This window comes from Pogona vitticeps, chromosome 3 (genome assembly GCF_051106095.1).
Source record: "Pogona vitticeps strain Pit_001003342236 chromosome 3, PviZW2.1, whole genome shotgun sequence".
NCBI classification, from domain to species: domain Eukaryota; kingdom Metazoa; phylum Chordata; class Lepidosauria; order Squamata; family Agamidae; genus Pogona; species Pogona vitticeps.
The window spans coordinates 171,606,796-171,626,204 of record NC_135785.1 but is presented as its reverse complement, the minus strand read 5'-3'; the positions used below and the strand labels follow the sequence as shown (position 1 = coordinate 171,626,204).

The following is a 19,409-nucleotide window of genomic DNA, read 5'->3' as shown; positions in this document are numbered from 1 at the left end:
CATACATTTGTATAAAGATGGTATAATACCAGCAAGTTTATTTTAAATTTCTTCTGTTATCTTCGGTTGTATTGAACTATCAGTTGGTAACAGTGAAGGCATTTTTTTCCTGAGGTTAATTGCTAATTTGTTCCCCTGTTGGAAACAAGCAGCATCACAAAAAGGGGAACTGTATTTGTGTGTATATATAGCAGTCATTTCCCCTTGTTTTCAGCACTACACATGCACAAGGCCAGTCCTATCCGTCTCCCCTTCCACCCTGTAGTTACAGAACACGGAAAAGGTGTTCTTCAATCTCCTTTTGTTCTGACAACTCTTGATTGAGTAACCTGGGAAAATCTTCCTTGCGTTTTCTGAGTTGTCTATAAAACCACCGCTTGAGAATCTTCCATTAAACAATGATGTACTTTAAAGGTCTTTGAAAAATTCCAAGCCAAAAAAATGAGGAGGTACAAGTAAGTAGTTATGAGGAAATATTTATATTTCTTTATCAATCTATCTATTTATTGGAGGGGGAATAGGAGGAGCAAAGATTAGTCGACAGCATCTTTGTGGAGACAGCTTGCATAAGAAATGATGGTCAGCTTGATTGTTCAAGAATTTAGAAACCTTTTCGGCGAAATAGAACAAAGAGCAAGCTGATGGGTTTCTGCAAGTGTTTCGTTCTGTAGTAATAACTGTGCCAAAGGGTTCATGGAGCTATGTACATTTGGGATACGAATGTTAACAATCTGTATGATTATAACTGCTAAGCTTAGCCAATGGATAAAAGATTGCACGAATGGTTTGGTTTGGCTCGGTTTTATGTATTGTGTTGTTTATGTAGGGATCTAGGAATGCCATTGTTTAAAATTATTTTATTTTGTTGGTAAATAACTTCGAGAAGTCAAAACATCTCCAAGATCTGGGTTTCCTTCCAGTTTGTAGTTTTAGTTTCATAAATAATTTTTGTTTTGGAATGAACATACCTGAGAGAGAGAGAAAAGACAGGTTTCCTGCTTCAAGAAAAGAGGTATACTTCCAGTATCTAAAGGGCTCCTGTCTCACCGAACAGGGTCTTCTCCTTGACCAAGGTTAAGTGTTAAAAAGCATTTATTTGAAGTAAACTTCACCAGTGTTATTTCCAGTTATGCATCTATCTAAGATGTGCACACTATGTTTCCACTATGCAAGTGTCTCTTGTAGGAAAGAGAGGAGATGTTTGCTCTTATGCGGAGGTCCATTTTCTTTGGAATTTTGTCTTATTGAATAATTTGTTTTGTTCCTGAAAATGCAGAATACACCAATCCCCCCCATGGTTCTGGTTCTTACTGCTGCATTGTTGTGGAGCAGAGCAGAGCCGGAAACTTCCTTTCTTGGGCTTCCAGAAAGGTCCAGCTAGCTGGAATGTTCTGAGAACTGAGAACCATAATCTAAAAAGGTCTGTTCCTAAGGGTGCATAACCTCACACCTCTCAGCATTTTTTACTGCTGTTCTTCACATCCCTCTCTTTCTACAACAGTGTTACATCTTTGCTATGCTAAAGCAATACATTCAGGGGAATGCTGTTTGAAAAATATCCATGCAAGGTCAATTCCAGGCGGCTTCTCTGGAGTTAATGCAGAGAGATAACAAGTCTTGTCAATTCAACACAAGCTCCCTGTGTGTGCATGTGTTGTGAGGCACTCACATATGGCTTTTGAACAAATGGAGCGTCTCACTTGAAGCTGGAAGAACAGCCCTAGAGTAGACAGGAGACAGAAGGATCTATTCCAAAGAACTGCATAGGGTCCCATATTGCTGCTGAAAGCCAGTGTGGTGCAGTGGTTAGAAGAAAGCTGAAGAATGCATGCTTTCCAGCTTTTGTTGGACTGCAACTCCCATCAGCAGGGCCACCTTTGCCATCCACAATGTACTTTTTTCCAAGGTTGGGAGTGCATTATGCTGCTGGCCCTCTGTTGGCACCTTGCATTGTTGAGCAGAAGTTCATCTCCCTCCTCCATATCCCAGAGAGTATGCCTAGCCTGCCTCTGGCTTTCTATCATCATGCCCCCAGTTGGTATTGCTCCCTTTGGCTTCCACCACCTGAGGTCCTCCACAGTGGTGCCACCAAGGCACCACCAGTCGCTGACCTAGATGCTACAGATGTGTTCACCTACTGGATATGACACTTTTGAATAGGAGCTGGACAGCCTCTTGGCTCTGAGCAGTGGTGGGTGAGAACCAGAGCCCCCGGAATGCAACACCTGAGGGCGGGCATTGTGTTTGGGTGAGGGAGAGAGAGATGAGCCAATGGCAACTGCATCGATGCATTGCATTTTGAGAGCTCTAAGACCCCCCCCCCAAGGAGCAGCACATGAGTAGAAAACCAGCCACAGCATGAGCCATAGGCAAGAGGAGGGCATGATCCAGAGGAACAGGGACTATATAAACCTAGCTGTGGTACAGTCCTGCCTCAGGATTTACCTTCTTCTCCAGGACTGCACCACTCACTCTTCCTGGGCTCTTCTTTAGCTGTCTAAAGGCAAAGTTGCTGAAATGCAGGGATGCTGGTGATATCACTGGACATGAAGACTCACGAAAGCAAACCTATCCTTGATTTTGAACAGCAAGGTTCAGCACCATGAGTTGAGTCTACTTCTGTTGCATGCTGTGACACCCTTCTTCTCCTCTGCAGGTTCCAGTGGGTCATCCCTCATTCTTCACTTTCCTGTTTTCTATGGAATACAGTGCCGAGACTCCTGTATATTATCAGTACTCATACATTGGATACATCCGCCTTCCGAATCCAGCGTGTGGAAAGTGCAGGTGAAAGCAACTATCACCATGGCCAAATTCCTCATCCAGAATGTTCATGTGTTCTTGCCCCTCCTTCTCTTCGGCCTCCTTTTTAATACAAAATAATTCTGCTTTTTATATAGCTGACTGCCAAGACCACATTGTACGTTTCATACCAACATTTGCGGTGGCAGGAGAACCTGTGGTTCTGAAATGTCCTCCTTTCAGATACGGGCACACAGATCCTCTTGATCTCTCCCTTAACTTCACCTGGTACAAAAATGGTTCAACAACACCCATCCCTTCAGAGAAGGTGGGGAACAGAATATGGTCCCAAGGGGATGCTCTTTGGTTTTTACCAGCCTTTCTGGACGACTCTGGGGAATATATCTGCTCTCAAAGGTAGGCATCTGACACATAAGAATATTGGCTAGCCATGGGTAGTTAGTTAAGTAACATGGGAGTGAAAGGGACATCAAAGGCTTAAAGGCAATCAATTTTTATATGGCAGATCTGTGTTGTATTGTTATATTTAAGACTTGGTTTCTTTTTCACTATGGAATGATGGTGTATATACGTTTGAGGTCATAGATGAAATGTTTCCTCCTAGGTTTATCACATTTTTGTTGTTGTTTAGTTGTTTAGTCGTGTCCGACACATACCCCAAAACAAAACAAAAAACAAGAGACAAATACATCATGGCACCTTATGTCTAACTGCTTTATTTCAATGTGAGCTTTAATGGATCAAGTCCACTTCCTTAGACATTAGATTGAGACTATATAACTATCATATTTATACATCTATAAAGATAATGGACAATTTGTCCAATATAAAGATAATGGACAAATTGACAATCATTTGTTAATAAAGGAATAGCACTACCAGGCTGTGAATCATTTCAGTTAGGAATCTACACGGCAACAATGGCATTGTTGATACAAGTGGCAGACTGGGAATCAATGTAGAATCTCACAATTAATAATGACTTAGGAGCCCTTAATTGATATTCAGTCCTTTTGAGAGTGTCCTTTTGATTGTAGTCTAAACACATCTGGATGGTATCTGTTTTGGATAAGGTCACTTTATATACTTAACTGTATGTTTCCCACAGTGAGATTAAGAGCATTTTGAGGAGTTGCAATGTGGGATTTCTGGACGGAGAAAATGGGAAAGTGACAAGAATATCTACCCTAAACCCATTTGGTCACTATCCTTTCTACCTCCACATCCTCTTTCTCCTCCATGTTAGTCTTTTTTCCCCCTTCTTCTCCAAACCGCGGTCTCTGTGCTCAAGCTAAAGATCAGAGTGTAGTGGCTGGTGGTCTTTTGAGATAAAGCCTTGGGACAGAAGTCATCAGTCACAAATGTATTAAGTCACAAGCGGTCATGCTGGTTGGAAGATTCAAGAAACTATAGTCCCTTAGGATAACTTTTAAAATCTCTGGTCACAAGTAGGGTAAACTTAGATTCTCAGCAGAATAACCTTGATGTGGCATGATTTGGGTAGAAAATGATTTAATGAATTTCCTTTTAATATATAATTGAGTATATATTGTTGCATTTTACATGTATCATTCCTTTTAATGTTTAAAGGTTTCGAATGTCTTGTGTGAATATTAATAAAATCTTTCTGTATACGGAAACACTCTGCCATGAATAAATAAAATAGTAGTAATCTTACTAAGGTTGGCCAAAATGTGCTGAGGCTCTAAGCCAAAAATGGGAAGCATTTGGCTTTCCAGATGTTGGGACTCCCAGCATCCATCACTAGGCATGGGACTTTTGCATTTCTTGGACTTCAGCTCCCAGAATTCAGTAGGAATTCTCCAGACACAATTTGGGGAGCTTTAATCAAAGAAATCAAAGTTGTGCCATGTCTTTTCAAACGTAAAGGTTTACGCCATTTCTGTCCCATGGAGAAGCCAGGAGAGATTCTTGGGCAGGGCTAGACTCCATAGGAGCTGCAAGGAATTAGTGGTCTGGTAGTTTTTTGAGAGGCACTTTATGCCGATACTAATGATCAGAGACCACCAGATTCCTAATTCTTTGCAGCTCTCAAGGAACCTAACCCTGCCCATCAAGTTCACCTCTTCACAGGACAAAAATGGCTAAATTAGCCATCTGTAAGAAAGTGAAAACACTTGATAGGGCTTTAATTTCTTGATTAAAGCCCCCAGAATTCTCGCTGGGAGATTTCGTGCTGAATTTGAGGGGGGGGGCTGAAGTCCAAAAATAGTCTCATACCTATCCCTCACCATTGGCTCAGCTAGCTGGAGCTGATGAGAGTTGCAATTTGACATTATCTAAAGGGACATACATAGCTATCCCTCTCTTAAGCTATGCCTAATTTAAGAGTCCTTCTAGCATCACCCTTCTAAGTGTATTACTCTAATAATTACTCTTCATCATCTGAGGCCTCAAATTGTATCTTACATAGTTGTGCATAAATCTGGCCCTGTTCCTTATACTCCCCATGGTGCAAGTTCTGGGTGCTGGTGAAGAGCCAGGAGGCTTCCCAAGTCATAGGATCAGCTACTGGTCATAGTGCTTTTGTTGTTCATATTCACCCGTGCAGAACTAGATGTGATTTTTTTCACAAAACATTCGCTCTATATTTAGAGTCAAATTAAACAATACGAATGTTGGCATATTGTTTGCAGAAGTGCACCATCAAGTAATGAAAGCTGTTTCTTTGTCAAAGTACAGGATATTCTTTCTAGTTAGAAAAAAAGATTGAAGTCTGAAACAGCATCTTTCATGTGGTAATAATGTTCAGGACTTAAGCACAGGACTCTTTTGAAATCTGCTTTAGGAAGCAGAGAAATACACCGTTTGTCACCTTCCTGCAACAGAAAGAGGCTTTCAGCTCTAACTACAAGCTGTCTCTAACATATGTTTCTGACCTGAATGTGAGATGTTTACAGTAGAGTTTAGAAACATTACTTTTTTGGACTACAACCCTTACAATCCTCCAGCCAGTGTGGACAAAGCTCTGGATGAATTTACATGTGAGAAACACGACTTTTCCAAAGGGTCGTTTTGAAACTGCCTCATTGGCAAATGATCTTTAACACATGCTGTTAGAAACACTGTCCTGATGTCAGTATCCTGCCTGCAATATTCTGGCAGTACTGGAAGGTGAAAAAAAGGTCACAAGCCCGAATATTGTGAAGGACATTGTGCAGACAAACATGGATGTGCTCAGCTTTCCATGGGGTTGTGACATATGTAACATTATCCAACTGTTACTTCATGTCCTCAGCTATGCTGTACATGCGTAAAGTACAGCAAGATTTCTATTTAAATTGCAAGCGGAAGGGTACCTGTATGATATTTCAGATGAAGAGGTTAGTTTCTGAGACAATTTCCTATGCTTTTATATTAAATGCAAAGGCATAGACACATGGAAATATATTGTTTTCCAGCAAAAAGTCCAAGCCTTCACTCCTGAAGGCTTGGAGTGAAGTAAAGAATAGGGCAAATACTCCTTTGGGCCTGCTGTTCAGTACACACAGAGGACAATTTTCATAACACCGGCTTAAGACCACTTTTGAATGGTTTCTTTTCTGGCCAAGGAATGTTGGGAACCCCTCATTCTGGCAAACCTTTATAAGTCAGAAAAGTCTCAGCACTCTTACCGAAATTCATCTTCTAGGGTAGTTAAGAAAAAGCCATGAGAGTTCATCCGGTATAGAAGCCAATTACAATTAGTAAATGTACTAACATGTTCTGAGAGCCACAGCTGTTATTTCTGGAAGGCCATTGTGGTTTTATACTGTAAACTAATACATGCCTCTCGGTTTCCAAAGGAATGCTTCTCAGGCTACAATCCTACACAGTGGCCTGTGAGGATGCTTTGTTGACCTCTGTGAGGCCTATTTCTGACAAGAGGTAAATTCTCAGGTGCAAGCACTTATTCTGAGAATCCTCATAGCCATGCCCTCAAACTCATGAAAACAATATGCAGACACCCATGTCGATAGGTAGCATATGCCCCATGCATTATAATGAGCTGACGGTCAGAAAGCAGTGAGGTGGAAATGGAGAATGATAGCATGTTGGACTTGGGCTAGAAACATCGGGCTTCACATTTCTGAACCATCATTAAGTATGCTGAATGACTTTGGGTCACTCCTTGTTTGAGCTTAGTATATCTTACAAAGTCATTGTGGGCTTAAAAGAGTGGTAACACATCCTTGTATGCCAGATGGAGCTCAATGGAGGAAGCGTGGATGCAGATGTGAGGGACATCAAAGCAAGAAACCTTATTTGTGATGCTGATGAGGTTTGTCTGACTTTTGACCGGGATTTGAAAAAAAATAGTTTTCAGACTACAGCTCCCAGAATCCCCCCAGCCAGCTGAGCCTTTCACTGTCTCAAATAAAACATTTTAAATGACTGTCTTTCCTGAGGCGCATACAGTGGAATGGATCTGAGGAGTAGATTTTGAGAGGTGGGAGACAGATGGCTTAAGCGTGTGGCAAATGATCTTTGAAAACCAGATGTCCTGATTTATATGAGAGCAATTATTATAATTACTTGCCATTAAGTCAGTTCTCATATACAGTGATTCTTTCTAGCATTTTCCCCCAAATACTCAGAAGTGGTTTACCACTCTCATCTGCTGGGGGCACCCTGGGACTGTCCAGCTTGCCCAAGGCCACACAGGTTGGTTCTATTCATAGGAGGCATCATGGGGAATCGAACTCTCAGCCACTGGCTCTACAGCCAGATACACAACTCTCTGAACTTACATGGGGGGGGGGGGAACATACTGGATGCAACCTTACGTATGTGTGTTTACTCTCTAGTGTTCACTGCATTAATATTCCATTTATTTTAATGGGTTAAACACAAGGGATAAACAACAAAGGATAAATCTTCCCCATTTGTGTTTCAACACTATCCCTCACCACTTGTCCTCTTCCTTCAGGAATTCCTCTGATTGCACTGATGTATCTCTTCATCTAATAATTGTGGAGAAAAGTGCTGCTCGGAGTATTTCCTATCCTCAGAAGGCTTTCGTCCAGAGTTCAGGACATGTTGTTTGCCCGGCCCTTGAAAATTTTGTACAAAAGGATACAGGCTACAAACTCAGATGGTACAAGGTATTATTATTTCTACTTTCTTCATGGAGACATTTAAACAGAACTTTATAGTAGTCAGACAGGGATGGGGAACCTTTAGTCTTCCAGATATTTTTGGACTGCATCTCTCATCATCTATGACCATTGGCCATGGGAGCTAGAGATGATGGGAACTGGAGTCCCAAAGACATCTAGAAGCAACAGGCTTTTCACCCCTGCTTTAAAAGCAGGGTCAGCCCAAGATGTTTCACAGCCTGAGTCAGAGTAAGAAATGGTACCCCAATCCCATTCCAGTCAAGATGCCCAGTAAAGCCAACCAAGTTCTTTTGGTACATGAAGCAGAAATCCCCAAAGCACTCTGCCTGTCCCTGACAATAATGGTAATAAAAAGTCACTATTAACATGTTAATTAAGTAACGGTGTGTTTGATCCAGTTGTCTGGTTGTTTTCTAGTCTAATAATTGATCTGAGATTATTATTAACCTGGTGGCCTGTTGAGTTACTTAAAAGTAGCTAGAACAGTAGAAGGCAAAGTCCAGCATTCCAAAATTCTCCTACAAATTATTTGGAATTAGAAGTTTAAAAATGACTTTTTGAAGACCATTGCTCCCGGAGAAGAATTCTAGACATGACACTCTAAAAATAGTAACTTTTCTATGCTCTTTTAAGTTGTTGAGCTAACCTTTTACTACTGGAAAAGCATTTTGACTCTGTGCAAGAAGTAATGTTGCACACTCTGTTTCTTCCTATGGGTATAGGACAACTGCTACAACAGTCAGTCTTTGTATCAGTTAGTCGTTATGAGAGTACAACAGCAGCATAATGACCTCAGAAGGAACAAATTGCCTCAAAAAGATCCTTTCTTGGCTTGATGAATTTCATTTAAGCCTATCTAGAATATCCAGAAGCTAAATAGTTCAGTTATTAACAGCTGAGTAAAAGAACTGTGTCATGAAGAGAAAAATTGCACCCGTTAATATGTGTGACTTAATTTCTCAGATTTCTATACTCTTTTTCCACCCTTAAAAAGTTAATGTGAGGCACAATTTTGCTTTGGAATACTTGACTAAAGCAATATATGTTAGACATGAGGTCATTATGGCACAAATCAAACCCCATCTCAGAATTTTTCCAGTAGCATGAAGCCTTTCCAAAAGTTCAGTTTTATTCCACCTTTGGATGATAAATCTATTCACTCACAATAAATTACCACAGAACTGGCTCTACCATTAGACAGAGTGTGGCAACTACATTAGGCAGCAGGTTTTTTTGGATGGCAACTCAAGAAAACCTTGTTCGGTCAAGATGGCTAGATGATCCAGGGACTTGTCATGCCAATTGTTCACTTCTCTAAGCTCTGTGTGTGCCACACAACCAGTCCTATACTGTATCAGCTAAATTCCCCTGATACTCCCAGGTGGAAACCATTGTAGAAGTTCCATCCCTGCTATTAAGGCAAAAGTCAGTTGGAAATTTGGCCAGCTTGTGCAGGAAGGTGTGAGGCACCTTCTCAACTTTCACTTCAGGAAGCAGCATGTACTGGGCTGGTCTTGAGACGTGGGGAAGATCTGTCTAGAAGAGCAAGACCTGCCATTTCTTGGTTCTAAGGCAAGTCTATTTAACTATTATGTGTTCAGTTGTCTTGTTTTATTCTTTTTTTAAAGGACTCTACACTTCTGAACATAGACAATGAAAAATTTGTAGCTTTAACAGGCACAAATTACCTCATAATCAATTCTGTGTCATTGGATGATTCAGGCTACTATACTTGTCAACTGACCTTTGACCATGAAACAGGGCAATACAACATCACAAGAATCATCCAGCTAAAGACCCTTGGTAAGGAATGATACTGCCAGAGTACGTACAGAGCTTCTGTTAGAGGAACACAGTTCTTCTAACAGAACTATATATATATCTGGCCTTTTCTCGTTTTTTAAAAGCCGCATTATGCAAGAAGATAATATGAAATGTTCCACCAGAATAGATGTCATGTTGCAATTTTCACAAGAAAAGGCAGTAGTTCAGTGAGAGTGCACAACTTCCACACAAGAAAGGGTCCCGGTTCATCTCTAGATAAAGCAGGGAGGGGGAAGGAATTCTCATCAAATTCTTGGAGAGATGCTCCTAGTCAGTGTGGACTAGGGACAGGCATTGTGGGACTGCAATTCCCAAGATTTATTATTGGCTCAGTGAGCTAAGACTGATGGGAGTCGCAGTCCAACTTCTGTACAGCTACATGTTCCCCCTTGGTGAATTAGACACATTGGCCTAAATTTTTGGACGGATAGCTCCCAGAATTCCCCAGGCAGCATAAGGGACTTTGGGAGATGTAGCTCAAAAGGACAAATCTGCACACTTCTATGATTGTGAGTAGAACCAAGGTTTGAGAAAGAACAAAGGAAAAGGTTGTGTGGTCCCCAAGATTACACAAATGCAAACATGAATATCTTTTATTAGACCATTTTTAAAAAAGCACGTTGCTAGCTTTCATTGAAACACTCTTGCACTAAAACTGTACAGGATCCCCCAGCCAGCAGAGTCAGTGGCCACGTTGGCTGTGGATTCTGGAAGCGGTACAGAAAGTAACTTTTTTCCAAACTACATGAAGCCCTGCTCAGTCTTGCCCTACTTTTTAAAATCAGAGATCTCACTGAACAGTGACTGCACATTTGGAAATGTTCCCCTGTTTTAAGGACCAGACATTTAAAACATTAAAATAAAATCTGAGCGCAGTAGATTGCAGAACTGGTGCCAGTTACCAAACTCCATGTGTTTGCAATGCATTTGTTAATGTGTGGAAGACCCACACCCTCAACTATAACATAGTTTTTTGTTTCCTCAAATGGGTTCTGGCACAAGGAAAAAATTCCTACTCTTCCAGTTTCTCAGCTTTACAGCTGTCAGCTGCCAAGCTCTGAGCTTACACAGCAGTGTTCCAGCTCTTTGCTTCAGATAAGGGAGTGAAAATTGTTTCCCAGAGAACTAAAACTGCTTAAATTCACCAGTAATAATTCCCAGCCCTTGTGGGAGGCAAAGCAGTTGTGTTTAAGTGCTTCCAGTCACAAAACAAGAGTAATTTGTCTCCTATGACAGCCCCACTAAGTGGCTTTAAATCGCTACGAGAAATGTGATATTCGGTCACAAGTGGGAAAAGTAGACAAAGCCCTCTGTCTTATTTCCCCCTTTTCAACAATTACACAAACTGCACTGTGAAACAAGAGCTTGATTAATTTACATGTTAGTATACAATCTGGCCAGCAGATGGTGTCAGTGTGTTTCATGTTTCCTCCCCACCGCATCCTGCATCTATCTTTTCAGAAGTCCTTTTAAAGAAAGGGAAATAATAATAATTTTAAAAATTTCTTTCAGATACGTTGGCCACTTCTTTTCATTTCCCTGAAGGATGAGAACCTAGTTCTTCTCTCACACAGAATTCTTTAAGTCAGAGTTTAAGTCAAAAGGTGGTCTTCCAGATGTTGTGGGTGGGATCACAAATGGCTGCTCTCCTCATAGTTAACTCTGCTAGCTAGGACCGATGGGAGTTATAGCCCATCAGGCAGATCACGCTTTGCTTATCCCTGACTTAAACGACCAAGGGCCAATCCACCTCACCTGTTTCAAGTGGGCAAGGGGAAGTGAGATAAGGCTTGGGAAATCTCGCATTACTGTGTGTACCTCATTAAAGCAACAATTCCCACATCAGCTAAGAGGAAGCATACAAGCTGCCTAACATTCCAGCTCTATTGGAATAACACCAGCTTGTATACTTTCCCTACCAAAAAAAAAAAAAAGTCAAATCCCACCTTCTGGAATATTGACTGGCTTTTGATTTTTGGCCTTTGTGTTTTCTTGAAGAGGTTGTTACTGCTTTAATAGTAAACGATACAACAGAAATGTATTGTGAGAGGCTAATGGATGGCTTCATGAATCTAACACACAGTTTCCCCGCTATGAATTTTCAGTAGGCCAGAAGAAGAAAAGCAGGCCCGTGATTGTCTCTCCAAACCAAAAGATTGTACCTGCAGTTCTCGGTAAGGTCATGAATATATTCAAGAGATTTGTGAAAGCAATGCAATGTTTACAAGCTCTAGTTCCCTGGCCTCTATGTTGGGCTGAGAGAAACTTCTTCCAAGGTTAACTTCAAACAGTGATCAGTGGATTTACGGTCAACGGAGTGTAGGAATGGGTTGCTTAACTGTTTTCTGGCCAGCTTAAGGGGATTTTGATCATATGAATTAGCTGACAGGAAAACAGATGAGCAGGTGGTACTTTGCCTCTCATTGACGGTGATGGCATGGCTTTGGCTTTCTTGCTTTCTGTATTCTACAACCATTTGAACAAGAACCCCAAAATAAAAAAAGCATGCCCATTCACTAGGGTTGTAGTGTTAAAAATCTTGTACTGAATTTACAACTACCGAAATAAGTATCCCTAGGATTTTTATTTTTGCATGATAGCCTATTATATTTTATTGACTGAAACAGAGCTCTTAGGGGTCCCTCTCCCTCTTTGGCCAACAATCCTATTCAGTTTGTTCTCAAAGGCTTTCATGGCTGTGATCCGATGGTTATTGTGGGTTTTTTGGGCTGTTTGGCCGTGTTCTGGAGGTTTTTTTTCCTAATGTCTCTGTGGCCGGCATCTTCAGAGGTCAGGAGTTAGAACTCTGTCTGTGTTCTGGTATAGTGTGTGGAATTGTTGAGTATTTGTAGCTGTGGCATCAGGTCTTTGTTCTCTTCAGGAGATTGGGTGTTTTCTGTGATCAGGGTGTTTTTTTGTTATGGGTGTTTTGTTGTGATAAGGGGGGGAGATGATCTGTTACTGTGATTGATGGGTTTCGTTGGCTAGTATTTTGTGTGCAGTGATCACAATGTGACATTGTGTGGAGCAAATAGTTTCATTCTACTGCTTCACAGGTGTGGTTCCCATGCATTGGGAGAACCTATGGCAGCCAGTTCAAAAGCATGTAAAAATACAAGTAGATAAATAGGTACCACCACGGTGGGAAGGTAACGGCGTTCCGTGTCTAGTCGCGCTGGCCATGTGACCATGGAAACTGTCTTTGGACAAATGCTGGTTCTATGGCTTGGAAATGGGAATGAGCACCACCCCCTAGAGTTGGACACGACAGGACTAAATGTCAAGGGGAACCTATGACAGCCACACATTGGCAAAAAGGCATACATGAACAATTAAGATTAGCCTGAATGTTCCAGTGCTTGTTGGCAGAAAATCCAGTCACAGGTGTGTGGGGGGGAGAGAAGAGTTATTATTTACTTTAATTGTTTAAAAATAGTCTTCTTCAGATGTCATATGTGTTTACAGAATAAATTCACAAGAAAAGGGGGAAGGTCTTGAGGAAATAGGAATTTACTGACCGTTTGCATTGGTGGACTACATTTGAAGATTTATGGGGTTTTTTTATTTGACATAACTAAGGACATGATTTGGTAAGTTGGCTGTCCTGTGGCACTTAGACCTCTAGTACCTGATAATCTTTTATGAGATCTGCCTCCAACTGATCTAGCTAAGGACTGATTTCATAATGTCGGGCTGATGTCATAAAAGATTGTTCTTCAACACTGAAACATTCCCGGATGCAAGTACTGTAAGTACATTGACTCACACGGTACTGGATTGTTGAAATAAAGGTCTGACTCAAGAAGGATGTGGTTATTGGTTAAACCAGATGTTTAGGGACAGAGAAAAATCAACTAAATAATTTGGCTCTGCCTGCCATCATTCTGTATGAACTGAGTAATCAAGACTCAGCCCAGGAACCTGCTCAAATGCGGACACTGATTTTCCCAGCCATTTAGCAGCATCACTTCACATTCCTCACGGAACCAGTTGCTTCAGCAAGTGTTTGCTTCTGAGATTGAAGGCACACCTTAAATATTGCAGATTTAAGCCCCTTCAAGTCTGAGTCTGTTCAGCCCTCTTAGACTAGAGACCGTGGAGGGGATGCTGGAGGTCTCCTAGCCACACAGTATTGCTGATGATTCTGCAGAACGTGACGAGTCTCAGTGGAATGGCTGGATCCATGCTCTTCTGTCAAATGTGCCTCTGTATTTGGAAGTGTGGGAGGGTACCATCTTATCCCTTTCCTAAGGCAACAAAATACATTAGACCAACTGTGGTAGAGACCATAGAGAAACAACACAAAAATAAGCTGACAATTGCACAGTGCATTACTGAAGTCACAAAACATTTGACAACATTTTTCACGAATCACTTGGCCTGCGATACCACTTCCTAGTCCCAACTTCATAGCTATGGATATGGATTACCATTTGAAAGCAGGTAAATCTTTGATGAGAATTCTTTGATGAGACTGAATTCTTTAAGGAGACTGAAATTTATAAGTCGCCTTCAAAGAAAGTGTTGTGAAAAATGCTTCCTTTGCTGTGTTGCCTGCAAGCTATTAAGCTGATGTGTAACGGCTTCCCAGTGATACAAATAGCTGTTTTTGTGGTTCCATTTAACTCATTCCTTTTTTACTTTACCTGGACTGGTAACAGCTCACAATAATCTACATATATCATAAATTACTCAGATGAAACAAAATTCCTCCCCACACACTTAATCCTGGTTGTTGAATGCCACCTCAAAAAACAATGTATTGCCAGATGCATGTACTGTATATTGTGGTTGAAATCAAGTCGTAAATCACAACTAGAATAGAGTGGGGATTTGGTGAGTGAACACTTATGTAAATTCTATTGATTCAATGGGACCGTTATGGTTGTGAATTACTTAAATGATTTCACCAATTATCTACAGTACTGGAAATCTCTCTTGAATGAAGCTGTGCCTGTGACTATTTCACCATTGTTGTGTTGGCTTCTATACTTCTTTTTTAAATAGGTTCCCGACTGACTATTCCCTGCAAAGTGTTTGTTGGAGTAAATGACCGTACATACGCTGATGTCTGGTGGCTGGCCAACCAAACTCATGTTCAGAGTGTTTATAAAAAAGGCCGAGTTACAGAAGGAGAGCCTCAGTAAGTCATGTTGAATTGCCATGCTATGTCTGTCCCCTCCTGTAAGAGGGGTAAGTCCAAGGGCCAAATCTTCTGAATTTGTGATCCTCCACATGCTTCACAGACCACCAGAACTGCTGGATAGCTCTGTGGTTTAGGCATCTGGCTGAAGAGCTGGAGGTTGGGAGCATCTCCTTAACAGGGGCTGGACACAGTGATCAAGAGGATCCCTTCCAGCTCTGCAGTTCTAAGATTACGTTCAAGTTTTAAGTTCAAAAACATGGAGGAGGATCGAGGACCAGAAACAGAATGGCTGTAAATCCACTTCCAGTCCCCCCCCCCCCCAATAAAAGACCATATTTTGGTGTTAAGCAAAATATGTGTTTGGGACTGTGATGTATTTAAAAATTGAACCACTCTTTCCTGAGTCTTTTATGAGTAGCAATTCGCATTCTTTTTGAGGGGGGGGGGAGGAATTTTGATGAGTTAGGGGCTGCAATATCTTGCAATATATAGCTAACTGCATATATATTGTAAGACTGGCAAAGTAAAAAGGGAATAAAGCAGATGGCCGCTCGTTTCATTTCAGTACTCATATGTCTTCTGTTCATATACCGGCCACATGAAGTGGCCTGTTGCCTAAGATCAATTCTGGTGCCTTGTCTTTTTACCAGATAGTCTCTAAAGCAGAGGTTACTTTGGACTATAGGCTGCCTTCACTTTTTACCCCATTGTAATGTATGGACAAGTTAAAGAATCCTCCCCCCCCCCCCCCCCAGGCATCATCTTGCCATTTCTGCAGGTAGCTCAAGTCTCCAATGCAAGTTCTCCCACTGTCCCAGTGTTATCCTCTTAGCAACCCTGCAAAGTGGATGAGTTGATTTGTCCCAAACTATGTTGCATGCCTTGAATGGGAAGGGGAATTTGGCTAGGGACTTGTGGTCAAAACACCTAGAAAGCTCCAAGTTGGAGCCCACTGCCTCAGCACGGAAAGTCTGTTGAATTTTTCAGTTTTTATTTCGGCTTTGAATACTTTTTTTGTGTGTAAAAAAATATTGGTTTAGTATAGTGAAGTATATGGACTCTTGTGTGTTGTACATTTACTGCAATCATGGCCACAGCTCCTGTCTACCCATCACACACAGCTAAAGTGTTAAATCTAACTTTGCAGGAATTATAGTATTTTGGAAATGTCATAAAAAATGTGGGAAATGTTTTATAAAAAGGGAGGCTATAAATGGTTATTTTTCATTTTAGGAAATTAATAGAAAACAATGACAATTACATTGAGGTGCCATTGATTTTTGACCCTGTTAAAGAAGTGGACTTCAATACAGATTTCACATGTGTGGCCTGGAATAGTCTTGGGCATCAAGTGCAGGCAACTCAGGTCAAGCCAGAAGGTACCTGTTTGTATACTTTTGCCATTTGTTACTGTGAAGTTGACATACTGACATTTATTGTATGCATGAGGTATATGGGAACTTCTTGTGTCTTTTGATTCTATCATTTTGGAATGAGGTGCCCAAAATGATATCATGAGTCACTAAGATTATGATTATGATTATTCTTTTCCCTTTATGTTATGCCAACCAGTACGTCAGCTACCTTCTTTTCCTGATTGGGCTCCGTGCTGTACTGGAAATATACAAAAGTGCTTATTGTTTGGGCCACCCAGATTACAGGCCAAGGAAACAACTTAAGCTGGACAGTGACTTAGGCAACTTTAAAACTAGAAGTGCCTGTCATTCAAATACTAATCAAGGGCCAACCAAGGAGTGACACTTTTCTCACCTCCAACCAAGCTGCAGAAGTAATGAATAATCAGGGATGGAAAATGTGTGGCTTCTAGACATTTTTCCTAAATAGTGGCCATGCTGTCCAGGAGCATCTGGAGGGCCATTTGTTCTCCATCTGGATCTAATCTAAACCCAAACCCAGCAATTCATGCTCTGAATGGTAATAATGACAAAGCATGGTATTTGGGGGTTGACTATATGCTCCAATGGAGAAGAACAGTTAAATGTCATTACTAGATATATTGTAAAAGTTATTGCTCCACTACTAATAAGAAGAAAGAGAAACAATTAACCTGCTGAATGTGAAGTTGTGCAATCTATGAAACATAGAAGTGAGAAGGGTTGTATTGCCTGAATGACTGGAAAATGAATTTAAGGGGCTTGTACAACAAGTGGTGTTGTCTCCAGTCATTTTGAGGTTAATCTGAGTTGTTCTGGTATTTTTGTTGAAGATTGGAATAGCTCGGTCTCATATTTGCATCTACACATGCGGAGAGTATTTGTTGCTGGATGTTAGTAGGATGCTGCAGGTCATACTGATACCACCTGTCCACATACATCCAGAATAGATCCAACTCTCATGACATCTCACTCCCAACACAGATTGCCTTTCCCTCTTATCTTCTTTCACCTACTTCACTCTTTCCTCCACTTTCCTCCTTGTTTTATTTGTCCACTGCTGTGAAATGTAGAGAGAGTGATCAATACCCATAAGGGGATGCCATCAAATGACACCCAACCACAAACTGTGCAGATTGAAGTGGAACAATGCAGTACTAGGGTCAACAACACCTGCAGATCCTGCTCTGAAGCAAACTGGATCAAAGCAGAGCAGAAACACACTGGGTGATGTAGGAGAAAGAGAGAGAAAACATGGGTTTTTGCAACCGGGAAAGTTGTTTGAAGGATTAATGACATTGAATGTTACTGTTTACCAGATGCTTTTTGGAGCTATGAGAGAATCTCCTATCAATTTGCCCTGGAAATTTATTCTCAGTTCCCCCTCCTTAAGTAAACAGGAAGCTACTATTTGCAAAGTTTTGTGGGGGGGGGGAATGGCACTTTTAGCAAGAAACATTTCATCTCAGCAGTGAGTTTGGAACAGCAAAAGGAAATATTAATTCATTTACAACTGACCTACGGGATTTAGGCGATGACTACAGGCAGAAAATTGCCATTAAAATCTCTGAACAGGAATGGGCTATCTGTGGCCCTCCAGATATTATTAGGCTCCGGCTCTCATGAACTTTGCTTACCTGGTCAGTGGTCAGATTTTGGGAGCTACGTTTCAAAAAATCATGGAAGGCTACATGTTCACCATCTTAGAAAAAGTAATGAAAGACTGACCAGTATCCAAGACACACAGAACCTGAATAGAACCACAATTTTCAGAAGTAGTATATTGTTGGACAGCAGATATCAGATACATAGATACCAACCAAAAGATTTTTTAAAATGACTTTTTAAATACAAGCGACTGTATCCATCCATTTGCTTCTGTTTGCAGCTGGAACTCCACGTGCAAGGGGTGGAGTCTCCATGCAGAGCTCCGCCCCTTGCACGGAGAATTAGAGGGAATGTTGACAAGCAGTTTTCTTCAAGGAATGGAAGGGACTTTTGAAATGGAAATTTCTTATTTAGGTGCCTCAATACTTTTATTTCTCTGGGGTAGAAAACAGTTCCTGGTTGTTGTTTTACGTTTTATGTGATCTGACCTGACATTTCTGGGAATGAACTGCTGTGTTACTTTGAGGGCAGGCGGAAGGTTAAACTAATAATACCTCTACCTTTTGAGTTAGGTTTTGCATATTTTGACACCTCATTTATTGGATTTTTCCTTTTCACAGAGCGTCCTTTGTCCTGGCACTTGGCAGTCACTCCACTGGCCCTGGCTGCTGTGATTGTGGGAGCAGTGTATATCTATAAATGCTGGAAGAACAGACAGCTCAGGCCTAAACAACAAGATATTTTGTATTCAATAGCAGCTCATTAATCTCACTAAAAATATGGAGAAACCTGGTTGTTGAAACTAGAAGTGATTCAAGAAATTTTGATAACGAGGCAGAAAGCCACAATGAAATTTCTCATGACTGTAAACAACAATAATAAAAAACCACAAACCAATCATTGCAATGTGTTGCCTTTTCATTATACCCTGATATCTGCCAAATGAAACTGGCTTCTTCATACTAAGCAGCAATATGCCTGTCCCTAGTCAAAAGAACCTGTACAGTATTTGAAAACTGCTGTTTTTTCAAGTCCAAACAGGTCAGTTACAGATGCATATATTCAAAAGTAGATCTTCCAAAGGAGTGGAAATGTGGCAACAGAGTTTAGAAAGTTTGTTTTTTGGACTATCATTTCCCAAATACTCCAGCCAGCATGTTGTATGGAGAATTCTGGAAGTTGTAGTCCCAAAATACAACTTTTCCAAGCTCTGAAGGAGGTCTGATCCCTCCTGTTCCCTCTGTCTTCGGCACTATAGATGTACTTGGAATAGTGCCATGTGTGAAAACTGAAACATGTGCCAAGTGTGTCATCTGAAAATTTTGGAGGCAAAAGGAAAATTCTTCTCTCTCCCCCCTCTTGATTTATCTGTTGGATTATCCTGCATAATATACCATCTTTTCCCGTGTATAAGACTATACTTTTGTCTAAAATTTTTAGACAAAAATTGAGCTCGTCTTATACACGGAAGTAAGCTGAGGAGAGTACAAAAACAAGTGGAGGGGAAAGCAGGGATCAAATAGTTCCTGCAGGGCTTTGATCCCTGCTTTCCCC

The 19,409-nt window shown here is 41.0% G+C and overlaps 1 protein-coding gene across 1 annotated transcript; it reads left to right on the top strand.

Annotated features, from left to right (window-relative positions):
• The first annotated feature begins 212 nt into the window (after positions 1–212).
• IL1R2 (interleukin 1 receptor type 2) lies at positions 213–18,752 on the top strand. The gene is made up of 9 exons (XM_020813701.3): positions 213–455; positions 2,657–2,787; positions 2,901–3,159; positions 7,694–7,868; positions 9,512–9,686; positions 11,813–11,881; positions 14,715–14,850; positions 16,087–16,232; positions 18,476–18,752. Exons 1-9 carry the CDS (start codon positions 442–444, stop codon positions 18,619–18,621), a joined length of 1,251 nt encoding a protein of 416 aa, XP_020669360.3. The 5' UTR covers positions 213–441; the 3' UTR covers positions 18,622–18,752.
• Positions 18,753–19,409: the final 657 nt, after the last annotated feature.